The 24501-nt window shown below is 26.8% G+C and overlaps 1 protein-coding gene across 2 annotated transcripts in view; it reads right to left on the bottom strand.

Annotated features, from left to right (window-relative positions):
• Positions 1-19121, bottom strand: part of LOC100160518 (cyclic nucleotide-gated cation channel beta-1-like) — a 147921-nt gene extending 128800 nt beyond the window's left edge. The window contains exons 1-2 of one of the 2 annotated variants that reach the window (XM_029491603.1): positions 18880-19121; positions 274-410 (exon numbers count right to left, since the gene is read on the bottom strand). In XM_029491603.1, the coding sequence (XP_029347463.1) occupies positions 274-405 (132 nt within the window). In that variant the 5' untranslated portion in view covers positions 406-410; positions 18880-19121. The remainder of the gene's footprint in view (positions 1-273; positions 411-18879) is intronic. The other variant, XM_029491602.1, reaches the window with a different exon arrangement.
• Between the last annotated feature and the right edge of the window lie 5380 nt (positions 19122-24501).

The following is a 24501-nucleotide window of genomic DNA, read 5'->3' as shown; positions in this document are numbered from 1 at the left end:
TGGACCATTATGCACTGGCTTTTTATCAACAGTAATTAAACTTACCCTCGATCCATTAGCAATCATTACATTTTAAAATTTAAACTCCTATATTTATTCACCAGTACATGGCGTGCTTATAATAATCTAAGTACCTATATTTTTTTTTTCAATTTAGCAACTCAGAATTATCAAATTTATGATCGGAAACTAAATTAACTTAACACATATATTTTAAGCCAAAATCAGAATGCAAATCATTATATTGTTTAGATAACATGAATGAGAACTTACCGATGAGGATTGCGAATTTATACTTGGAACAACGGGACAATGAGTTGTGACGTAATTGAGCTGATTTTGATATTTTAATATTTTTTTCTGAGCTGACGAGTGAGCTCGAAACGAGGTGACACTGAGTTTCATAATGCCTGTTTAACATAAGAAATAAATAAACAGATTCAATATTTGAACAAAAAATATAACACAATATACAAATTAATAAATAATATTTAAATATTCTATAATTTAAGATTTACACGAATTATGATGTGCCAATTAACGTAAATATTGAAAAATATATATTTTTATTTAGTATCTAATAATAATATATTTTATTTATTTATTTTTAATAGTAAATTTTACTATTAAACTACTATAATATATAGTATAATATAATATACTACTATATTTATATTAAACTACTATAATATAATACTACATAAATATAATAAGCTAACCTAACTCACAGTTATCTAATATAAAATTGTATAATAATCATATAGGTGGAGCCAGAAATGTTGTTCAGCGTATGCAGAATCTAAATCGACCCACCACATTAGGGGGAGGTGGGCTAATCCCTAAAATCGCTAAAATGTTTTAAATGGTCACTTTTTATTTAATAATAATTAAGATTTGAGTATGTAATAAAGATATAACTGCATCACCTATATCATAACAGATAAAAGAAAGTAAAAATATATATTTATAATATTAACATATAAATAAAATTCACTCAAAAATTTAAAATATTATAAAGACATTCGTCTCTTAAAATCTACCACTATCTTGAAATCGTCTATTACAGTACCAGCATCAACATTGACTGCCATTTCCTGTTCAGCTGTTAATACCATCAAAGCATTTAATCTATCTTGCTTCATGATAGATTTAAATTTGGATTTAACTAGAGTGAATTTAGAGAAAGACCTCTCACAAGTACAGCTTGTTATAGGGATCACTACAAACTATTGAATGACATAACAAAATTGGTTAAAGTACCTATTTATAATGATCATTAGACTTCAGCCAAATTAACCATTCATGGATTTTACTTTTATTAGTTAAATAGTTTTTGTTAGGAATCGTAGAATTATTTTTTAATAGCATTACTTCTATTTTGGGTTTTTCACAATCAAATTGAAAAGTTTTCGATAGACAATATAGGTCCGTTTGCGGCGTATCCAGTTTTAGTAAATTATCAACAGCATTTATAGCTTGTATAGTGTCCTGGCTAAATCGCTCATCGATAATATAAACCATCACGTCTATCATTGGATAAATGGCCGATATTCTTAGTTCTGATTCTTTAGTTTCTTGAAAAAATTGTGTTTTGTTCCTGTCTATATGAGAACTGAGAAGAGATGTTTCTTTTATTACCTAATTGATAGACAATCTTCTATGGGCACATCATATGCTAGGGCAGTGTCACCAATATGACAAGATGGCAGTGATTTATTTACAAAAATCAATTTTCCGGTAGTTCTGTGGAAATCATATTGATATTGCAATATTTAAAATGCAACCTCTACATTTTTGTTCAACTTAAATTAAAGCAGCCTTCGAGGTGATTAGGGCGTGAAGCTGCATACCCGACTCGTGCTTCCGCCTATGTTAATAATTCTTTAGTATTTAAAATATTAAATAACCTATAACTGTACTAATTCCTATGTAAACTACATTTTAATCGACATGATTTTATACTTAACATAAACGTATTAAAAATGAATATAATAGATAATTTAAAAATAATATTTATACTTTCAAGATTTATAAATGTTAACTATTTAAAAAAAAAAATCAGTTTATGCAGGAGGATATAATTTAGGGTTTTATAGTAAAATCGTAGTAGATTAACGTGCACGAGGATAAAAATAGTGAGACATCTGTTTAAATCACAATGTTAAAAATTATTTTAATACAGACTTAAAATTATATCAAATAATATGATGTTCTTTTTTTTACTCTAAACGATTAATGTAATATTAATATATTATGCAAATGTATAGGAGATATAACTGATTAGATGAAATTTATAATTATTTTTTTTTACTTAAATTTTATAACGAAACAAATAATAATTATTATAATTATCATGAATTACATTAGTAAGTTGTTATTGCTATTTTATTTATGATCCAAATTTAATGACCAAAGCACTAATGCTGATCACTAATATTACTATACACAATAGGCGCGATATTTTCCTCTTATACGCAGAGCTGAAAGTTTTTATTTCTCTTCTAGCTAGTTCTTGTGGATTTTCAATCGGTTCGGCTATTAAGAAATTACGGCTATCTAGGTGGACGGATAATAGGCGGCTATCAAATATCTTATAAAACCCTCCTCTACAACCAGGACATAGTAATGATAACCAGCAACCCATTTCATCTTGGACAAGATTCTATTTAAGAAATATACTGTCTAACTTATCTGCTGTTGTTTCTAAATGCGCTTTACAAATGATTGGTTTATCGTAAATCATTGAAATCCAACATTTAGACACTAGAAGATAAAATATATTGTGTGCAAATCGTTAATATCCAGTAACTTGTCTAAGACGTTTAATTTAACGAAATGGGGAAAAAATCATTACTGTATAGTGTATTGTGTATAGCATTTAATATTGTCTCGCAAGTGGCGATAATATTCTGTTTAGTATAGTTTGCTTATTTTTAAATATTTATTCCTGATAATTTATTTGTTTATTTTATAGTATGAATGTATTCATAACAATAATATAAATTGTTTATTTTCTATTATCCACTTTTTATTGTGATTTGTGAGAAATACTTATGTAAAATAGAATTTTCGAGAGACCCTTAAAAACAAAAATCATAAGCAATAGGTTTTTAAGTAAGACATATAATATTTTTAGTTATTTATAAGAACAATATTGATCAAGTTATGCGATAATATTTACACAGCGTTTCTAATTTAATTTGAAATATATCAGCTGTTATAGGTATTATAATGTACGATGGACCGATAGACTATATGATACCTATATGGACCTTTCATATTAAGTGACTATAAAGGCGAATATTTGAAAATATGTACATTATATTATAAATTATTATAAATACCTAGATATTTAGGTATTTATTTTTTAATGATCAGCTAATATTTAATTAATATTCCAGTGATGTATAGGAGTTAAGTTAACCCCTAAATAGAGTGTATTCAAATTTTAATGAAACGATTAATCAAATATTAATCGAAAACTATTCTAAGGTTATGTTTGACATCCAGAAATTGTTATCAAGTTTTCGTCAAAAATATTCATTGATTAATTATTGCATGTTATTTTCAACATTTGTATGAACCTATCATTGTCTTTATTTAATTTTTCTAAAGAGTAATTAATGCCTATAGTAACACCGTAAAAAACACAAATCAATTTGTATTGATTTGTATAAATGTATTTTAAATTGTTATGTTGTGTGTTCAATTTATCCTTGAGTATTTACAGTATTTTATAATTTTTAGAACAGTAAGACATTGAAAAACATAAACGATATACGAAAGTTAAACGATGACTGTTTCTATCAAACTCTGCAGGATACTCACAAATTGCCATACAATTCGGTTGGGAATCCCTTTTTATGTATTTTTCCCCGTCGATTAATTATTTATTAAAAAAACTCCACGTTTAAAACGGTTTGTTAATATTATTTTGTTGAAAATGAAAACATATCAGGTAAAAATATAGCTTGTTGTATAATTGTATAAAATCCATTTTAATTTATCCCAATTAGTTCTACAAAAACTTGCAAGTAGGAGCAATAAAGTATCTTATGAACCCTAGTCTTTCGTTTTAGTTTTTGTAAGTAATCAGTAAACTATGAATAAAAACAACATTGTTTAGATTAGATGGCAACGTATAAGTATTTGAATAAATAGCTGACAGTTTCCTAACTACGTGCCATAATACATCAGTGGATATTAATACTAATTATTTCAATATTTACAGACAAGTGCGTGGACTATAGTTTGGTCTATGAAGAAACGTTGCTCTACTGCCAATACAAATCTAAGTTTATTAGAAAAGTATAAATGTATGGTAGTTAATATAACAATAATTAACAAACTATATTAGCCTAATATTTTCTGCAATAAATTTGTCTCAAAGAAATAATCCTGTTTTATTGTATTATTATTTTTGTTTAACCATTGTAAATCATGTTTATAGAGATTATTCATTTTATATTATTACAGTCATATTAAATTATATTTTAAGAACAACAATTTTAATAAAACGAATATAGTAAGAGCCCGATAATAATAATAACATGTAGTAGTTTTAACAGCCTAGGCTCTAAATGTATCTATATATAGATATATATTGCAATATTTAGCAACCTGCAGGTGCTACGTATTATTGAATTACATGGAAATTAGGTAGGTACCTACTCTCACTTACACAGTGACCGACATTTAATGTTGCACGATACATTCAGTTATAGGGGCATTAAATTAGATTTCATGTTGTAGAAATCGAAATTGAATGTCATAGATGTGCGTTGTAACCTCGTTTTAAATATTATCTCATCAATAATATTATACACAGAAAGATATTTTTAATATGATCAGATTATACATCAGAAAATATTTACCATTTTTAAAGTTTTTTTTTTTTACTTTACACTACATAATTGATTCAACATTTTAGGTTTCTAGTCATAAGTTTAGATCCCCTTATATCCCCATTGTGTCCGTCCTTCCGTTAGTTACCGGAACATAGGTAGAATTATAATTGAGTTAAGATTTTACAACCACGGTTCTATCAAAAGTAAACTCATCTAGGTACTATATAGATTCATAAATAGTCAATATTAAAAAATAGGTAGGTACCAAAATATAAAAGTTAGCAATTAATTATATTTAAATATAATAGTTTAGATTTATAGTTTTTTGCGCAGCATAAAAATACGTTTGAGTGACCGACGAAGATTCCATTCAAAAAATTATTGTATTTGTATTATTCATGAAAGATATTAAATTGTACAATTTTGTTTGAGTAATTCAAGAATATTATAATACAAACCAATGGTCCTATTATCAAGGCTTCAACTTAATAAATAAAAAATAAATACGTTTAGAAACCGTGAATTCAGCACACTTTCAGAGTTTTCTTAACTCGTTTTTGTAATTATATTTATTATTTATAATAATTATTCTAGGATAATACTAAACAACTATAGATTGTTATTATAGTTTAGGTATGTGATTAAAAGTCGAAAAATAAAATAAAGCAGCAAGTTACAAATTCATTACGAGATATCGACTGATTAAAAATAAACAATAATATATAATAATTATGTTTTTATATCCACGTATAAATAATTTTACTATATAGGTACCAAGTAAAATTACATAAATATGTTGGTACATTGTTTTCTTATAATAAAAATATAAAACCGACTATAAGTCATTCTGTTTTATAGTAGGTGTCAAGTGTAACTTTCCATCACGATAATGTATGTGTTACTTGAATTCAATGATAGATCTTTGTATACCAAAAACGATTCTGAACGTAGATATTGATAATATGTTGACCTAATTTTTGATAAAAATAAGTCAAATATGCATATGCTTAATATGATAGCTTTTTATTATATAATTACATGTAATATTTCTAGTTGTTTTTAACATGATCAAGATCGTTACTGTAGAACGGTGTGAAGAGATTTGTCGTATAAACAGCTTAAAATTAATCAAAATATTTAAAAAAATGCAATGTCTATATTAAATAATAATATACATTTGGTGGCAAAATCCGTCAAATCCGTACGAATAATATTTTTTTAGTTATCAGAAAATAACTAGAACCATTATCATTAAAACATACAATTACATCGACGATTTTAACTTCAAATATGACTATAAAAAAAAAAACTATTGAGATTTTTAGGTTTCCGTAAAAATAACAAAATATGAAGAATTTTATACTACATTTTTTAAGCTTTAGCTATTACAATTCAAAAATATTGAAATTTTCTAGAAAATGTTAACATAAATATTTTATGAGAAATGCATGTTTCTGTAGTTATTTATTTTTTAATTAGGTACAACAAAATAATAAAACTTATTTTATCAAAAACTGGTTTTCCTTTTTTCCGATTTTTTTTGAAAAGTACCTAAAGTGAATTATTTGATTTTGACCCCCCAACTAGATCCAATTTGCTACCAGAAACTCCCATCCAAGTTTAAAATCGAACCATTTTTTACTGTCTTTAAAGGTGATGTCAGACACAATAAAATACTCATCATTATAAAACCAATACAAAACAATTTACAAAAATTTTCCTATTTCATTCGGAACATTTTTTTATTGAAATATTATTTTTTAATATTTATTGAATTTTTTAATTTGAAAATATATATTAAATGGTTTGAGGATTTTAGGTTGGATATTACATAATACATAATACCATTAAAACTATTCTATAAAATATAACATATTATGCATTATGCATATTACATGGAAGATAAAATCCTTATACAAAATAATATAACTAATGCATAAAGTTTTATTTAAAATTTCTAAGCTTCTTAAATACCCTATGGCTCCATAAAATTAAAAATTTGAAAATTCAAAATTCAATTTTCCAGTCAAACAATGCTGTATAATTTATTTTATATTGACCTTAGGTATTTTTTTCTTTATAATCAATAGACGATATACGTAATTTATTAGTTTTAAGAAATTTAGTTTTTATTCGTAAACAAAATGCACTATTCAAATAAATTATTTATACTTTTTATTAAATACAAATTTATATTCAGGTAGATCGTAGGTACCTATTTTAAAGTCACAAAATGAAGAGAAGTAGCTTTATAACCCAAAAATGCTCAAACATTTAGCTAAGTATACAGTGTTAATATGTCAAGACAATAACGATCGTAACAAATAATGCGAAAATTAAGAAAGCAAACACTGACCAAATACGATAAAATATTACCTTTTTGAGGTGCATTAAATAGACATAAGGTGAGTAGTTGTGGTAAAAATGGATCTAAAAAGTAAAAATATTGGAGTAAAACATTCATTATTTATTATCTTGTAAAAAAAGTAAATAAAACTCGACAGATTAAGAGGACTCCATACCCGCATGTGTATTGTATCCGTCTTACTCACATACATTTTTCTGCATCATTCAACAGAACTAATTTTTTGTTGGTAGCTTTAATAAAAGAGTGAAATGACCTAATTGATTTTGATGCAAACTTAAAAGTAAGAATACTATCTAGGGCATCTCTTAGGCTTTTATTAATATTTTAATTTTATAGTGAGTTATAACAATGTAAAATATTAGTTTTAAAATACTCATAACACACTTCAAAATTAAAATATCAATAAAACCTACGACATTCCGTAAATAATATTCTCATCTTTAAAGTGCACTATAGATTAATTCGCTCCACTCTAATTTTAAATCTAACAATTCAAAAATTGGTTCTACTGGACGCAACTTTAATATGTTATACTTTTGTAACACATACAAATAACAATAATAAACAACAATTTAATGCAAAGTTATGTTAATTATTCATAATAAAACAAATTCTAAAATTTATTTTTGCTTAGAAGGTACGGATAAATGATATTGGTACGTAAAATAATAAAAATTGATTTACTCAAATTTAAATTTAAAAAATGTGGGTAAGTTGGTATCGCTCTGCTGTACAGTAAATTACAAGTGGGTCACTGTAATGGATGGTGTTACATTTGAATTCAATGATATATGATCACTGTACACAAAAACGACTCTGAGGGAAGTCTAGTCCGTTCTGGTCCGTCAGTCTATAATATGACTAAATAGGTATATTTTATGATATTATTGTGTTTAAAATAATTAATTAGGCATTAGTATCTACAATACTAGATTAAATTCATTTTTTCCAAAAAAAAAATACATTTGAAAATGTCATTGTGTGTATGTAATTTCATCCCAATTTGATTATAAAATGTCTGTAAAAAATAACTGCGTTTATATATTTTTACATTTTTTGGTTACCGTATGAACTATTTATGAGAATCTTTTTAGAGTTACAATAAAAACAAAATCAATTTTTTTTTGTTTTTCCTAACGCTTTTGAAAATTATTGGACATTTTTTACTTAGTCCCCCAAAGTACAAACTAGAACCACTTTCCTGCCAGAAAAGATGCTGTTGAAAATTAAAACATTTTTACTGTCCTAAAAGGTAATAAAAACAATTATAAAAAAAACACATCATTTCAAAATTAATATATTCATAGATCCGCTCAAAACCTTAAAAAAAAAAATAGATAAGCTGTATGGCATTGATATAAAAGGCTAAAATTTTATAAAATGTATAATACATTATAAAATGTATTTATTGATTTATATGCACTTTAGTCTAAAATATGCAAAATACAATTAATATTTAGAATTATAATGTCTTAAATCGAATGTATATCCCTCTGATTTTAAATGACGAAAGAAATTAATAAAAAATATATTAATAATTAAAATATATTTTGTGTTAACATTTTTAACTAAACAAAACTATTTTATTTCACTCAGTAAAATATTACTCAATAAAATTATTAAAAAAAAAAAAAATTTATTTCACTATTTCATTATATTTATATCATTGTGTACTCGTATTTTAAATAAGTGAAACTTAGTGGTCCCAAATTGTCTGAAAATCAAAATACATAGGTAGTTCACGATCTTAAAATTATAAAACGTAATTTAAACAACTTGGAATATAATTTTTGTTTTGAGATTAGAGTAACTTTAATCTTAACTAGGTATACCTACCTACATTATAAGTTAAATAAATAAATGAGTATACACGGTTTTAAACGGTTTTTAGAAACTAAAGTTTTTAATAAATAAATTAGTATACACGTTTTTCAAACGGTATTTAGAGACTAAAGTTTAGAATATTTAAGTATTAAGAGTAGGTACACCTATTAAGTTCATTTAAAAATGGAGGGAAAATATTTTACCATGTAGGTCATTAATCGATGGTTTATATGCCATAAACTTTATGGTACAACAGCAATATCATATGGATGACACTTTTTGCATTTATAAGACGTTATGGAGATCAATAAAATGACGGTGTTTGTAATGCACGTCATGCATCATTAATTATTCTGACCCGAATGGCGAATACCATGTTAAAACTGACACGGTAACATTTTTTCTTTATATCAGTCTATTTTAGAAATAGATTACAGATTATCATCTGTAAAAACTGATTATTGATAACTACTTGAGGATACAAATCAGATATATTGCTAATAAATTTGTCTACATTATGTTTTAGTTTTGATCAGAATATAATTTTACTATTGCAATTTTAACATTAACATTGTTGATAATTTTTTTTTATATTTTAAATTATTGATAAAAATATTACTATTCCTTGTGTCATAGACTACTCATAGTAACATATATTGTTTAAAAACTGTATAGACTTGAAGACTTGTTATTTAAACATTCAAATAGTATTAGTATTGTCTAGTTTATAGTAGCTATTTATAGTAATATTTATTATTTAACATAAATACATTTAAAATAGTTACACTGTCATTGTTATAGTAGTTATTACGAATTGATCTCTATTGTCGGTATTATATATTCACAATTTGTTTCCTTTTATAAATGAAAAAATATACTATTTTTACGAAGAAAAACAGAAAATTACGTACAATATGCATTATTATTGTATTTTCTAATAAAAATATTATACATTTGAGTTATACATAAATTAATTATATTATAAGACTCACTGACTAAAAATGTATGTAAGCAATGTATTTATGTATGTAATGTATGTTGCGGTACCTTTTAAAGTTTTTTTCTATTAGAGAATGGAAATATTAAAATAGCAGGGTGAATCTAAACATTAAACAAAATAACAATAAATGTTTTTGTTTAATTTAGATTTTTTTTTCATTCTCAATTACCCACATTATTGCAAAGAAATTTCCAAACAACCATCTACTAAAAAAGTTTTTTTTAAATCGTTTGAAATGCTTTCAGATATCCATTAAAAATTCGTCGAACCTTTAAAACTATACCAAAGAAATAGTAACAATGAAAGCATTGAATTCATCTCACAAGGAGGTGTTTCCCACTTTTATTCTTCTTGGCATTATTTTTTTTTTAATTAGAAGCATTCATAAATTCTCAATACATATTGTTTACACTTTTAATATAATGCCTTATATACTGATACTTATACCAACCCCACTGATCTAAAAAAAAAAAAAAACAATGATATGAGTAATCGATTTCATAAATGTGAACATTTTTTTTTTTTATATTGGATAATAGAATATATTTAATACAAATTATAAATGTGTACCAACACACAATATATTTTACTAGTACCTATTTGATTTTAAAAAAGTTATAAGGTTAGCCATTCCTATTTAGGCAGTATTATATTATTGTTTTACATAGCCACGAAGGTATAACCTAAAACCGGATAATAGTATATATGTTATTACACATTTGAATGTGGTAAATGGTAATACCTAAATAGCATTATATTTGAGAAAAAGTTTCAGAACTTTAATCTTAACATAAATGTGACTTTTTACTTAAATTTTTCGTATTTTTCTCGTAGAAATTGAAACGAATATTTTACTAAGGTTCAACTTGAATTTTACACAGTTATCTATAGGTATTTACATATTATTTTATGCAAATACCATAAATTCTAAACAACATCCATAACAAACGTAGAAGCGTAAAAATAACTGTATGGCCCTACAACATGATGATGTGTGTGTAAGGTACTAAGGTGTAACCTCATCACGACGATCTCGGCTGGTAGTCCGCTGGAAACGGACATGCGGTGCCGTATCGATGAGAATTGAACAGAACATAAACAGACGTGGCGAAAAAGACGAAATCGACAGCATTTTTCTAGGACTTTCAGATTGCACAACACTTTACGCAGTCACAAACGGTTACGCGAAAACGGTTTGCTTGAAAATCTTTGAACATCGGGTGGCCACGTTTTCCATTAACTCTGACTGACAACGAAAAAAAATCACTGTTTCACATGCATTTGCAGATCCGACGAAACGCGTCACCTTATTTATTTTCATAGGACGGCAGGTCAAAGTGAGACTCAACACTCAAATATCAATCAGTCACATGTAGGTATAATAATATTTTCACAGATTTCTCGTACTAGAGCGCCTATATTAAGATATAGTTATTTAGATTTTATTGTAATGTAACAAAAATCAAATGAACCTTTAATGTAATGTAATTGCATAAATGTTAAGTCCTTAAATACAAAAAAATATTAAAAGTGGTGTCTACTTAAAAACTCAAAAACTGACATTTTGAATAAATGTATAATTTAAGCAAACAAATTGATGGCACCTGCTTAAAAAGTCATCTTGTGTAAGTTTATAAATACCATACATAAATACATGGGAAAACGACGTATTAAGAAAATTCTTGGGGAAATCGCATTGGGTGTAATTTTTATGCGGGTATATTTGGGTATATATTTTAATTGTCTGTTGTAAGTTTGTAACAAATATTGTTACTTCGTAAAAAAAGCTTTATTTTATTAGTTTTGTCATTATACACAGATCGTGTAACAACTAACAACTAATTGAAAATTACAGTGCCCTGATGAGGAAAATGGTTTCTTAATAAAAAAAAAAAAATGTGTTTAATTTTCTTTGTTAAATGTGTTTTTCTATTTAATTATTAAACATGTATGAAATTAAATATTATTATCAAACATTTATATTTATATTACGCAAACATTTTAAATGTGTCTTGGTCCTGAATTCCTATTAAAATTAAATTAAATTATTTATTCACCTATTATAAATATTAACCCAATGTAAATCACCTACTAAGTAAGATAACATGGAATTTGTATTTTTTCTATTTAATCATGAATCTAAGAATTCATTTTTATATCAGGTTCTTGTAAATTACTGTATCCGTTTAACTATGTACTAATGTACAGCATATTAAAATATCATTAACTATCATAAATATCTTAATATTAAAAATAATGGTTGAAAATCCAATATTTACTTTACTTTGGTAAACATTGAAGGAAGTAAAACATTTTAAACTGTGAAATAATGCTATATTTAATAAAATCAAAAGTTTCCAGGAATACATAAGAGTTATATTATAGGTACCTACCTACACTGTTATACTAAATACAAAATTAATAAATAATTAGATCCTTCTATAATAACTATAAAATAAGTTATAACCACTAAAAACCTACATCTAGTTAAACCATTATAATTCTCAACAATTATTAATTACTACCTATTCGATAAATAATTTTACCACACTTGGGTAACATAAAATAATATTTTCTATTTATAATCTATAAAACACGTAGGCACATTATTTTCATAAGTTGCAGCTGTTGTGTTATAATATTTGGTACCTATACAGTTGTATTTAAGTATTAAGTAATACACCAGAATTTATTTAGTATAGTAGTAAGTAAGAAAAGACCTAGCTAACTGCTTATAAAGAGCTAAACATAAAAAGTCAACGCTTCCGTACGACATTATAGATATCTAACTAAATTTAAACCAAATTAAATGCATGTGTAATACAAAAAAGTTAAAATAAATTTTAATTGATAACATAAGATTTTAATTTAAAAACACATATTTTAAGTTTTACACACTATATTGTCCAGTATTCAAGACTCCACATACCAATATCCGATAAAGGTTTATCTATGCAATATAATATACTTAGTACCTACGTAAATCTTCGGAAAACCGATAGGCGTACAACAGCGTACTACTTATTATATTATCATAATTCATAGTCTTATAGTAATGTTTCCGATATTGTATGATTATTTTACTATAATATCATAGAACGTATAGGTATTTATATTATATTAACGATTTCGACTTTCAAAGGCTTACCCGCGAACGAATGCTATTACCTCGTGTTGCCTTGTTGATAGAAAATTAACAACTCACTATAAACACGAAAAAAATGTATAGCACTGAAAACGAGGTACACATTCACTGTGTTCAGTTTCTCGAGCGATGTCAACCAAATATCCGAAAGGCCCCCCGACAACCGACAACCGACAACCGAACGACTTGGCAGTGCATGGTGACAGTTTCTTTGATCGGTCGACCGTTTTCGGTCCGAATTCCCCGCGCCGGGCATAGTGGTCAATACAAGAGCTCCTTGGACGATACCGTGGTCATAACGAATTGGGAGGGGGGAGAGAAGTCGGTACAACAATGAGTGAACGCGCCGCGGTTTACGCGCCAAATATATTCCGTGCCGTCGACATCGAAAGCTCATAAGCCTATTGCGAACATCGCGTGGAATGTGTGTGTGTTAGTGGTAGAGTGCAGCACTGAGGCGTAAACGAAGCTCCGTCGTACCTATATATAATAATATATAATATATAAATCGAACAGCGTATTATATTATTATTATTATTATTATTATTAATACATTGACGTCGGCGACCGCGTTATCGCGCACGAAATTACAAAACCGATGCCGCGGGATGCAACGCATCGTCTGCATATACGCAGCCCTTATTTATTCGAGTTTTTTTTTTTATAGATATTTTTACATCCCGTTCCCTGCAACGGAGAGTATAATACGAGAAACCATTCGCGGGACAAACACAATGACAACGCAGATCAAAGTATGGAAGTCTGCAATTATGTAAAATTCAATTTGACGTTCATCCGCGTAATAGCTGAGCTATATTTATTCTACTCTCGTATGCTAATAATCAAACGTCTGAAAAGGATTAATAACGTTATTAGATTGATCGAAATTAAAAAAGATTATCACTCTTGTCTTGCTGAGGTGGTTTCCTTCAGCCGGTAGCTGTAATTAATTAAAATTGTATTTGACATAATATGTTAGATATTGATATATTCAGGAAAACTAAAAAAATGTGAGTACGTTTGAAGTTAATAGAATTTTTTCTATAAATATTATTATCATTTAAACAAAATGTGTGGTTATTTATACATAATATAGTATTATATATATATATTTATCTTATAGTTTTTAAAAAAGTGTTGAACCTGAAGAATTGAAATTTTAGAAATAAAATGTTTCCAATATTGTATGATATTTTTTTAAAGTTTGGTTTGCTAACCTTTTGGAATTTAAGATTTATCTCAAATTACAAATTAATAAAATAAGCTACAGTTAATAGTAAATAACCATACATTTTTTTGTTAATACATTGTGTATACTTAGAAATTGTTAAAATGAAAATACCTCTTATTTATTGAAAAAACTTTCTAGCCAATCTTCTAAGTATTTTTATTTAACTAACAATTTATATAAAACTGAATATAATATGTATAACCATTGATTTGATGCGTTATCAATTTAATTTAATTGTATTTAAAACAAAGCTTATTATATATATTTGTATTAATAATTTTTATTAAACACTCTGTGATCTTTGATATCAAGATTAGTAGCAAAACTGATATTTCATATTTAAAAAACATAAAAATAACGATGTAGTTTTAATTTTGAATTCTATTTGGAATATTTATTTAAGTTTAGGTAAACTTACGTATCAATCTGGACATATAACATAATAGTATATATTATACAATTATATATACAATGTACATAGTCACATAGACATATTATATACTAAACATTGCATATTTATGAAACAAAAGAGTATAAAATATATCATGAAACTTATTTCAATAATAAGTATGTGTCATGATAACATTTTAACAAAACTTTTTATCCACAGAGACTTTTTGAAGTAGAACATGACATAATATACTTAAAAAGCCATCACGCGAAAAATGAACTCATTTAATGTTTGGCATTCTTTATTGTCTTACCGTGTAAAATAGTAAAACTATAGTCTATAGATTAATTATATTTTTCTTCCTGCTGGTTTAATTATAGTTCTTTTTTTACCAAATTGCAACAATCCACTGGTTACTGTTTAAATCCTCTGTCTCTTTTCTGTATTTATATTATTTGTTTAAGAGTTGAGTATAATAATTTAAAACAAAAATTATAATGACTATTTTATTTTATAATTAGATTTTAAATCACTTAATAAAAACTTAAAATTAATTTTATTGTTAAAAAAATACACTTTTTCGAAATAGTATTTCAGCAGAGATAATTATTTTAATGAAATATAAATATTATATAATATGATTTTTCTATTTTATAAAAATTGTATTTGATAAAATGAGTTTTTGTTTTGTTTAGCTATGCATGTGCAAATACTGTTAAATATAAATTTGTCTACTGCGCAGGTAGGTACATACCTACGTAAATATGTAAATTCTATATTTACCTATTTTATTTATAAAACGTTTGTTAATTAACAGTATTGTTTATTTGATATACTATAATATAATGTAACTATACTAATACACTAGGCATACTTACAGCTACAACTACTTTGCGCCTATAATGTTCTTAAATTTGATATAATCAATTTTTTTCAATTTTCAAAGTATTGAGTATTTATAACACTTATGCTGTAAAATAGCTATCTCACCTTCGACTAAACATTAAACATTAATATACCTATAAATCTTCAACGCTAATCAACCATACTTAACAACAAGTTACTTAGTATCAAATATCAATTGGTGTTAAAATATTATAAATAAAAGCACTTATAAAAAGTACGAGTTTATATAGATATATATTTGTATAAATACATCACTATGGTTTATGAAAAAAAAATATCTATTTTAATATTTTTTCGTAGTGTAGTGAACGATATATTTAAAAAAGAAATAATAAACCATAAATTAACTTCTACCACACGGTTCATAAGTAGCTATAACATTAACCTTTTGGCTCTAATAACTTGAGAAAACATAAAAATGTAACCCTGAAAATACAAAATAAATATGGCAGTGTATTGTACACCATCGAATTATCATGTTTGCAAACAAAATAAAATGTATACAAATTAAACCGAATGAAATATATGTTATAATAGCGACAAGAATAGTTAAAAAGTGTATAATACGGAGACAATAAAACGTTTTAAAATATACTTATAAATAAATAGGGTGGAAACTATTGTCATACAAATAAAACGCAATTATAACAATAAGGTACTCATAGCTTGTAGACATATTTAACTAAATCAATAATATTTCTAACAACCTTAATCCCTCAAATTTTTAGTGTTCAATTCAGAAGTGAATCGAAAATGACCATTATATATATAATGTGTCTTGAGGGGACCCTTCACCCAATCACCCAATCAAAATAAATTCTGAATGATTTAGTACGAATTAGTAACGACAGTGCGTCATCCAAATATCCAATAGGTAGTTGGTTATTGAAATTAAATTTCATTAATTCGCTTATTATATATTTTTATTTAAATTAGTTTTTTTAATAAGAAGCATTAATCATATATATTTATTATTTATGTACTCAAATAATAACCTCTATAGTTCATAATTGGTACGTAAAGTAAAATTAAAAAGAAATTATTTCGGTTGAAAAAATACAGACACTGTACTGTATAGACAGACACCTATTGTTAATCTGACTAGGCAGTAGCCATACAATAACGTACCACTAGTGCGTGATATGTACTAGACGTGTGATATAATGGTATAATAATATATAATATATATAGAAGTGTTTAGACGTCAAATCATTCGCATCACTTACGAAAGACAATTATAATATACTAAAATTGAATAGAGTAAATTTCAACTTAATATATTTTAGTTATAATAATATATTAAATTGAAATTCATCAACTTAAAACTTGAAAATATTATATTTTAAGCACTTATTATTAAAATCAATTTTAATATTTTTATTATGCCTACTTAAAAAACGAATTTGCTAAAAAATGGCATAAAACCAAAACTATAAAAATCGTGATGTTGGATTTTTGGCCGAATGGTGAGATGTAAACCGCAATACTAAAAACGCGAAATAAAAATATGTAGTGGATACCAATAAAATACAAGTCGTAATGACGATTTAGTAAAACTTACTGTGGCAATAACAGTACAAAATTACTACCTAACATACTCTTACATAAATAATCAGAAATTTAAAATCCGGCATTGGATGACCGAATTTATCAACAGACTTATATGTACCTAATTGGAACAAAAAGAAAAGACGGATCAGTTAGGTATTTGTTTTTAAGTCTTACTTGTATAGTGGACAAAGCTAGAACGGAAAATCATTCGATTATCGTATACAGGTGGCGTATCAGAAAAATAATTACATAGGTACACTGATCAGTCGAACTATATTATAAGAATCGATTAAAAAATAATAAAAATTACCCTTCGGAGCTTCGACATTCACTTGATGTACGCAAATTACAATCACAAAGTGGCGAAGAGAGGAAGTAGTAATTAATACTCGAAAGAATCCCTGGTGAATTATTAATACATGTATATACAGCTATCTCGATGTAGCATCTGCTGCATTCCGTTCTACCGGTACCTCTTCCAAAGCGCGTAATATACACCGCAGGATTAGTCGATTAGACATCGAAATGAACTGCTGTCCCCAAATCCAATTTCAATTTTTGACCTACAATTACCTGATCAATAGACTTTGACTAGAGGCGGGACTCACTTTTTTTTCACTATTTAATATTAAGCGACTGTGGTAAAACCATCAAACGAAGTGTATTGTCTGTTTTTTCCAACTGTGAAAATCTTGGTTATATTGACGCAGCGTTATATTAATTCACAGACCGGACATCGCCTACGGCCTTTCTCATTGAATGTAAACAATACTAGGTGTATTATTGATCACGGTGTCATTCCAGCCCTAATGAATTACTGCCAAATTAAAATAAAATAACAAACCGTAAAGTTTACGTTTTATTGCAATAAGAAATATAAAGTTCCGAGTTCGTACAAAAATTAAAAAAAATTAATATAAAAACTCATAGTATTTTATATGTGTGTGTAATGTTGTTATATATATTTTATTATTCGTTTATTGAATCCAACTGTTTTTAAATTGTATTTTTAATCTTTTTTTTTATTGTGATCTGTATTTTTATTTCCTTACAATAACCAGATGTCATTGCTTATACCAGTGCTATGATTTACAATCATTTTACATTTTTTTTTCACCAGGAATAAAGAAATGGTTAAAAATTCTAAAATTAAAATTCAGTTTTATAATTGCACTTTCATACATACAAACAATATTCAACATACTGTAAATAAATACATAACACCAAACGATGTATAAATTTCAAAATTTAAATGTATTATACCTTAAAATTAACTAAATATAAAAATCTATGAAAATGAATAATAATAAATAGATATAAAAATCAACCCCGACACGTTCAAAATACATTTTAATACTTCAATTTTAACTTTAAATTATTTATACCTATAAATAAATTTAAAATAAGGAGATTACATAAAAATTTTGTTTGTTAATGTTTTGCTATAATTTTTCACTTGTCAATCTTACAAAAAAAATTTACGTCTTAAAATATGTTTTTAAATACTATTAAGAATTGAAATGTTTTTAAATAAATTTATGTTCTACAATACACCAATATAGTCCCAAATTTTCGGAAACCAACTATGAAATAACATTCTGGAAGATAACACTTACCTTCGGTAGTTTGCTCGAGTGAACGAATCCAACGTTTAAGTCAGATTAGCCATTTTATTATTCGTTAAGCAAAACGTTTTTCTACAGCGGTTACCGCGTAATAAGCTCATGGTCGTCTCGTCAGCATCGTTTAGGATCACGGCGCGTATAGGCTAACGTTTGGCGGGCGACTCGTTGGAAAACGCTCGCTGTCGGCGCGCCGCCACCGGACGATCGTCTACCCCACCCCGATGTATAAATATCATGCTACCATGCCAGTGACCACCCCCATGTTATATACAATGACTGGAAATTATATTGCGATAAGAGCCACGCCAAGGCTGAAATTATTATTATTTTCGAACGAAACCTAAATTGTATTTATATTACTACCTATATCAACCAAATACAAATAACCAATTTGATATAATATGTATACATATACTATGGTGTATAAACATAAAAAAATTTTTGTAACAATGTCAATTATACTAGTGTAAATACCAGCTATAAATATAAAATGTGGCGTAATTGCAATATTAAATTCGTTCGATTTAATAACAAATTTAGATAATATACCTAACGATAAGTATAACTATTTTTGTAAGATATTATTATATACTGCGTATATAATGCAAAGTTATTCATGTAGTTATTCAATTAAGTTATAATATTTGGAAAACAATTTTTAATTTTAATACAAATAAATGTAATATTATGATCAATGATAAATTACGTTACAATACAATACCTACACGATATCAAATTACCGAACATTAATCTTTATAGTCCTTTTTATTTTTTTATTTTTTAAACCATTATAATGTATTCCATTAACAGTAAAAAAAAAAAATCATTAAGTTTTTAATTACATACCGGTGTACCTGCCAACAAATTAAATAAACGGTCTGTACCATAGAATATCTACAAAATTCAGTAGGTAGAATAATTTGTCTTTCTGAGTGTTAAAGGTTCTTCTTCATGTCACAGGGTGTTACCACTGGGTATCTTCCCTAATCATATTATTCACATCACTCTTACTTCACCTATCAAACCTACTTATTATACTAAGAAATGTATAGATTGTAGATTACTTCAAATAAATAAAAAAAAAAAAAAAAAAAAAAAAAAAAAAGGTTCTTCTGAATCTATTACGTGACAGAATTCAAAACTGACTTAATATTGAGCTACCTGTTTCTACAAAAAGTTATGAAATAAAAAATGACTTACGCATTTAAATATAGTTAGATTATTAATAAAAACACACTGCAAACCAATTCTATAAATTAACTGTTCTCATTTTTATATTTTTATAGATTGTGTACCTATCTGCTACGACATTGGCCAAAAACTAACAAAGAACAACATTTTGCTCATAACCTAATATTTAACTTGGCTTTATCTGGTGACTGGTATACAATCAAAATGTAGATCTCGAAATTTTTCAAGTATTATACCTACGATTACATAAAACTATTTTAATAGATATTACCTATATGGCTATATAGATTGTATGGAATCTAAAATGAATATATGAAAATTGAAAACAAACAAAAATTGAAACGTGGGGAGTTAAACTGACTATTCAATTTTAACCTTTATTTTTATATTTCCAATACCCCGACTTTTACCTTTTCATCCTCGTGTGAGTACCTATCATTATACAGCTATACTTAATGGCTATAATATATATAATAGTATGCTATCTGCATGTTATGTTAAATGTAATTTACCTAGGTATATTAATTGATTTTAAGTTATTACTTATTATTAACGTATTATATTAGGTATACCATTTAATTTCTATAAAATAATTATCCTTATATTTGCTTTTAAATAATTTTGGTTAAAATTTGAATACTAAGAATTTAACGGCATTTGTGATTTGTATAACGATGAATTTATTGAGCAAACATTTTAAATATAAGGTAAAAATGGTCAGAGATGGAATAATCGTTGGCGCATAAATCAACAACGGTCATTTATCGAGGAAAATATAGTCGTTTCTAACATGAAAATGAATGAAAATCTATAGATTAATGTTCCATTTGTGACTGAAGTTTTTCGGAATCGTAAATAACGAGCAAGTTTCCGCTTGATAAATTATTTCTAAATGGTTTTATACATATACAGTAAACTAGTAAAGTAAAATGATACCATTCAATTTAAATATCTTTACTACAAGTGTATACAGGATGATTCACCATGCATGCCACCCCCTTTTTTCTTCAATAATGCGGTTATTCAAAATCTGATTTTTGGAATTTTTATTGTATTTAAAGACTGTATATTGCAATATAGGTATCCTATCTAAATTAAAATATGAACTTAAAGTATATTTAAAGATTCTAAAAATCAGAATTTGAATAAATTCATTATTAAAGAGAAAATGGTGTGGGGGGGGGGGGTGTGAGAATGCTCGGTGAATAATTTTGTAATGTTATAACAAAACTGTATTATATCCATAACTATTATTTTTAAATACATGTATTAATTAATGCGTATATTTATCTAAGCAATGCCTTTATGAAAATCAACGAAACACATTATTATTGTCATTGAATATCCATAATTTTAAATAACAATTACGATTGCACTGTTCTTCAATTTTCAAACTTTGGCATTATATTAGGCTATTTTTTTACTTAACACTAAAAATAAATGTGATTTTCATTACGTTTAATCCTATTTTTTTTTAACTAATGTAGTTGTGTGTTAAGTATACCTATATACTGTGTTACTGTTTTTACTTCTTACATTTTACAAAATAAATATGCTTTCAAAAATATTATAACTAAATAATTTACATGCGTGTAAAAAAATTATTTTTTGAGATATTTAACTTCAACTACGATTACTGATGATACGCAAACATGGAGATATATGCCATAATATGTATGATGTTCCAGTTTGAAAATGATTTCGATGACTTTTGATGTTGTGGTGTACCCAAATCCAATCGTTTAACTGTAGAAATGGGTTTTTTAATGCATCGATGTGTTTATCGTCTGTATCGACTGTACCATACACTTATGGTAAAACCCAATCACTAGATAGCTTTTGCGAAGGCCGAAGCAGAGCATGACTCTGATGCAAATCCTTCGGGAGATGACAAGAAAATCGACTGTTAAGTCGAATGTCAAATCACAAACGAAACCATTCAAAAGCAACTTTACACATAACTATACAAGTTTAAAATTTAATATTTAAAAGCATTTATTTAGATACATAATTCGATTCATAATCGATTTAAAACGGTTTTTATTTTGGAATACGCCAATATAGTACCTATTCGATTTGGGTGTGATACTAAAATATATATTTATAAAAAGTATTTATAAATATATGTTGTTTACAATATTATTTATTGCTATTCCTCATTTTTCGATTTTTTAAACATCCATTTAATTCAATGGATAAGACACTTTAATACTTTTTGTATAACATATCATAATATAAACATTATCAGCAATAAATTACCAAAATCCCAGACGAAAAGTCCATAAAATAAAAAAATTTCAATTACATTATACTATTATTATCTATAAATTACATGTGGGAACACTATACATTCTAGCTAGGATAACCAAGTACTAAATTTCAACCATCAAATCAAATCATTAAATTCAAAAAAGTTGTAAAGGTCGATACGGCAAAAGTTGTGGTGTTACATGAAATCATAAGAAAGGTAGATCATAAATCAACTAAAATATAAACAAACCATGGTTCAGATAAATAGGAATAGGTGTTTAAAAAAATTAATGACACACTAACACCACACACGTCACACTTAAGTGATAATTGAAGTATCAGTGGAACTTTTAGTTTCTTTGAATTACAACAAAAAAATTAAATCGTTTGATGGAGAATCGTTATTTTACATAATATGAACGTCCGATTTAATCCAAATTTAAACTTCAGAGCTCAGATGTTCATTATACGTGAGCGACGCAATATTTTCCATTATAACATTCTAAATGTATATAACAGAATATACCTTCGTTGTGACAAATAAATCCATGTAATGTTATAATATGAGAAAAATTAAATTTTTCAATTCCTTTCGGAAAATTAACTACGGCTGTAAATGTGAATTTATAACAAAAAACACGTCGTGCTTGAAATCGGAAGGAGAAAGGCACGGGCTGCCACTTTTTATAACACTCGAGACATCGATCCGCGATGTGGTACAAAAACCACTCGATTTCCTACTGGTGAACCTTTGAGGAATTTTTTTCACAGACTATATCAATTGTGTACGGATATAATATTATGCAACCTACAATATTATACTTACATATTTGAAGCACGTGCATATTATATTATGACGAAAAATATAAATTCTATGGCACAATAATTTACTACCTATACAGAGACATAAGCATTAAACACTGTTGCGATAATACGAAACAAATCAAAAACTAAGAAGAAACTTTGTGTAATACTATTATAGTACTATACTGTAATATATTAATATAATATGTATTGAAAAACACTAAATATTTGCGATGTGTAACGATATAAGTACTTACGCGCGCGCGCGTGTCATCGCGGTCGTGTATAATATATACCCAAAACGGAACTCGCGGTTCGGTTATTAGTCGTCCGGATCCGGAAGGCACCACGCCGGTGTTATATAATATATATATATGTGTGTGTGTGTGTGTGTGTGTATTATATATTATGGTCGTATAGACAAATTTCCGACAACATTGCACCAAATTGATTAGTCGAAATAAGCAAACATTGGCACATAGAGTATATTGTATACATATGTAATACCTATGGCAAAACCAGCAATACCGAACACTTAAATACAATTATATTGTAAATATAAAAAAGAAAAAACCTGTTGCTATAGTTCTCAAGACGGTAATGTAAATATTTACAACTATAGAGTTGAAATTGAACTAGAATTGTAGGTATACAGTTTATTATTTAATGAAATAGATATAGGTATGCAAATTGTGTCGAAAAAAGTTTGTTATTCTTGAGGGATTAAAATACCATCAAAAAAGTGCGCCTACAGCCAAACGCATTCAAAAAGGAAAACAATTTCTCCGTGCCCAAGAATATTTTGTAAATCAATATGCTATAGTTCACCTCTATTTTTATGATTATTGATTTATAATATTATATACCTAAAAGGAATGACATTACTGCAATAAACAATTCGTGCTGAAAGATGCCTTAACAATAATCTGTAATAAAAATAATAATAAATTAATGTAAACTAAGAATCAGGGTATTGCATTATAAAATCCCACACTGATAATTAAAATTGTTATTGTTATTATAAAATAAAATAATATCATAATGTACCGATGATATGTTTAATAAGACTTAGTGATAATCCTGGTACGTAAAATATATTGTGGCTCTGCGATCGTAATTTCCGCCACCGGAATTGAGGCATTATATACTAGTTAGCACGTTGATATAGGTGAAGTATAATATATTATAAATACGACCAAAGTCGTCGTCGAAAATGATGTGGGTGTTTATCGTTTTAGATTTGTTTTTTTCCGAGCGAAATGCCCCTTAAAAATTTACGATTTGAAATGGAACGCTCGCTGCAGTTATTATCTATTCAATATGCATTCACCGCCGCCGCCGCCGCTACTGCATTCGGACGTCTCGTTT

The sequence above is a fragment of the Acyrthosiphon pisum genome, chromosome A3 (assembly GCF_005508785.2).
Source record: "Acyrthosiphon pisum isolate AL4f chromosome A3, pea_aphid_22Mar2018_4r6ur, whole genome shotgun sequence".
In the NCBI taxonomy this organism is placed as follows: Eukaryota; Metazoa; Arthropoda; class Insecta; order Hemiptera; family Aphididae; genus Acyrthosiphon; species Acyrthosiphon pisum.
This window is presented reverse-complemented; position numbering and strand designations above follow the sequence as displayed.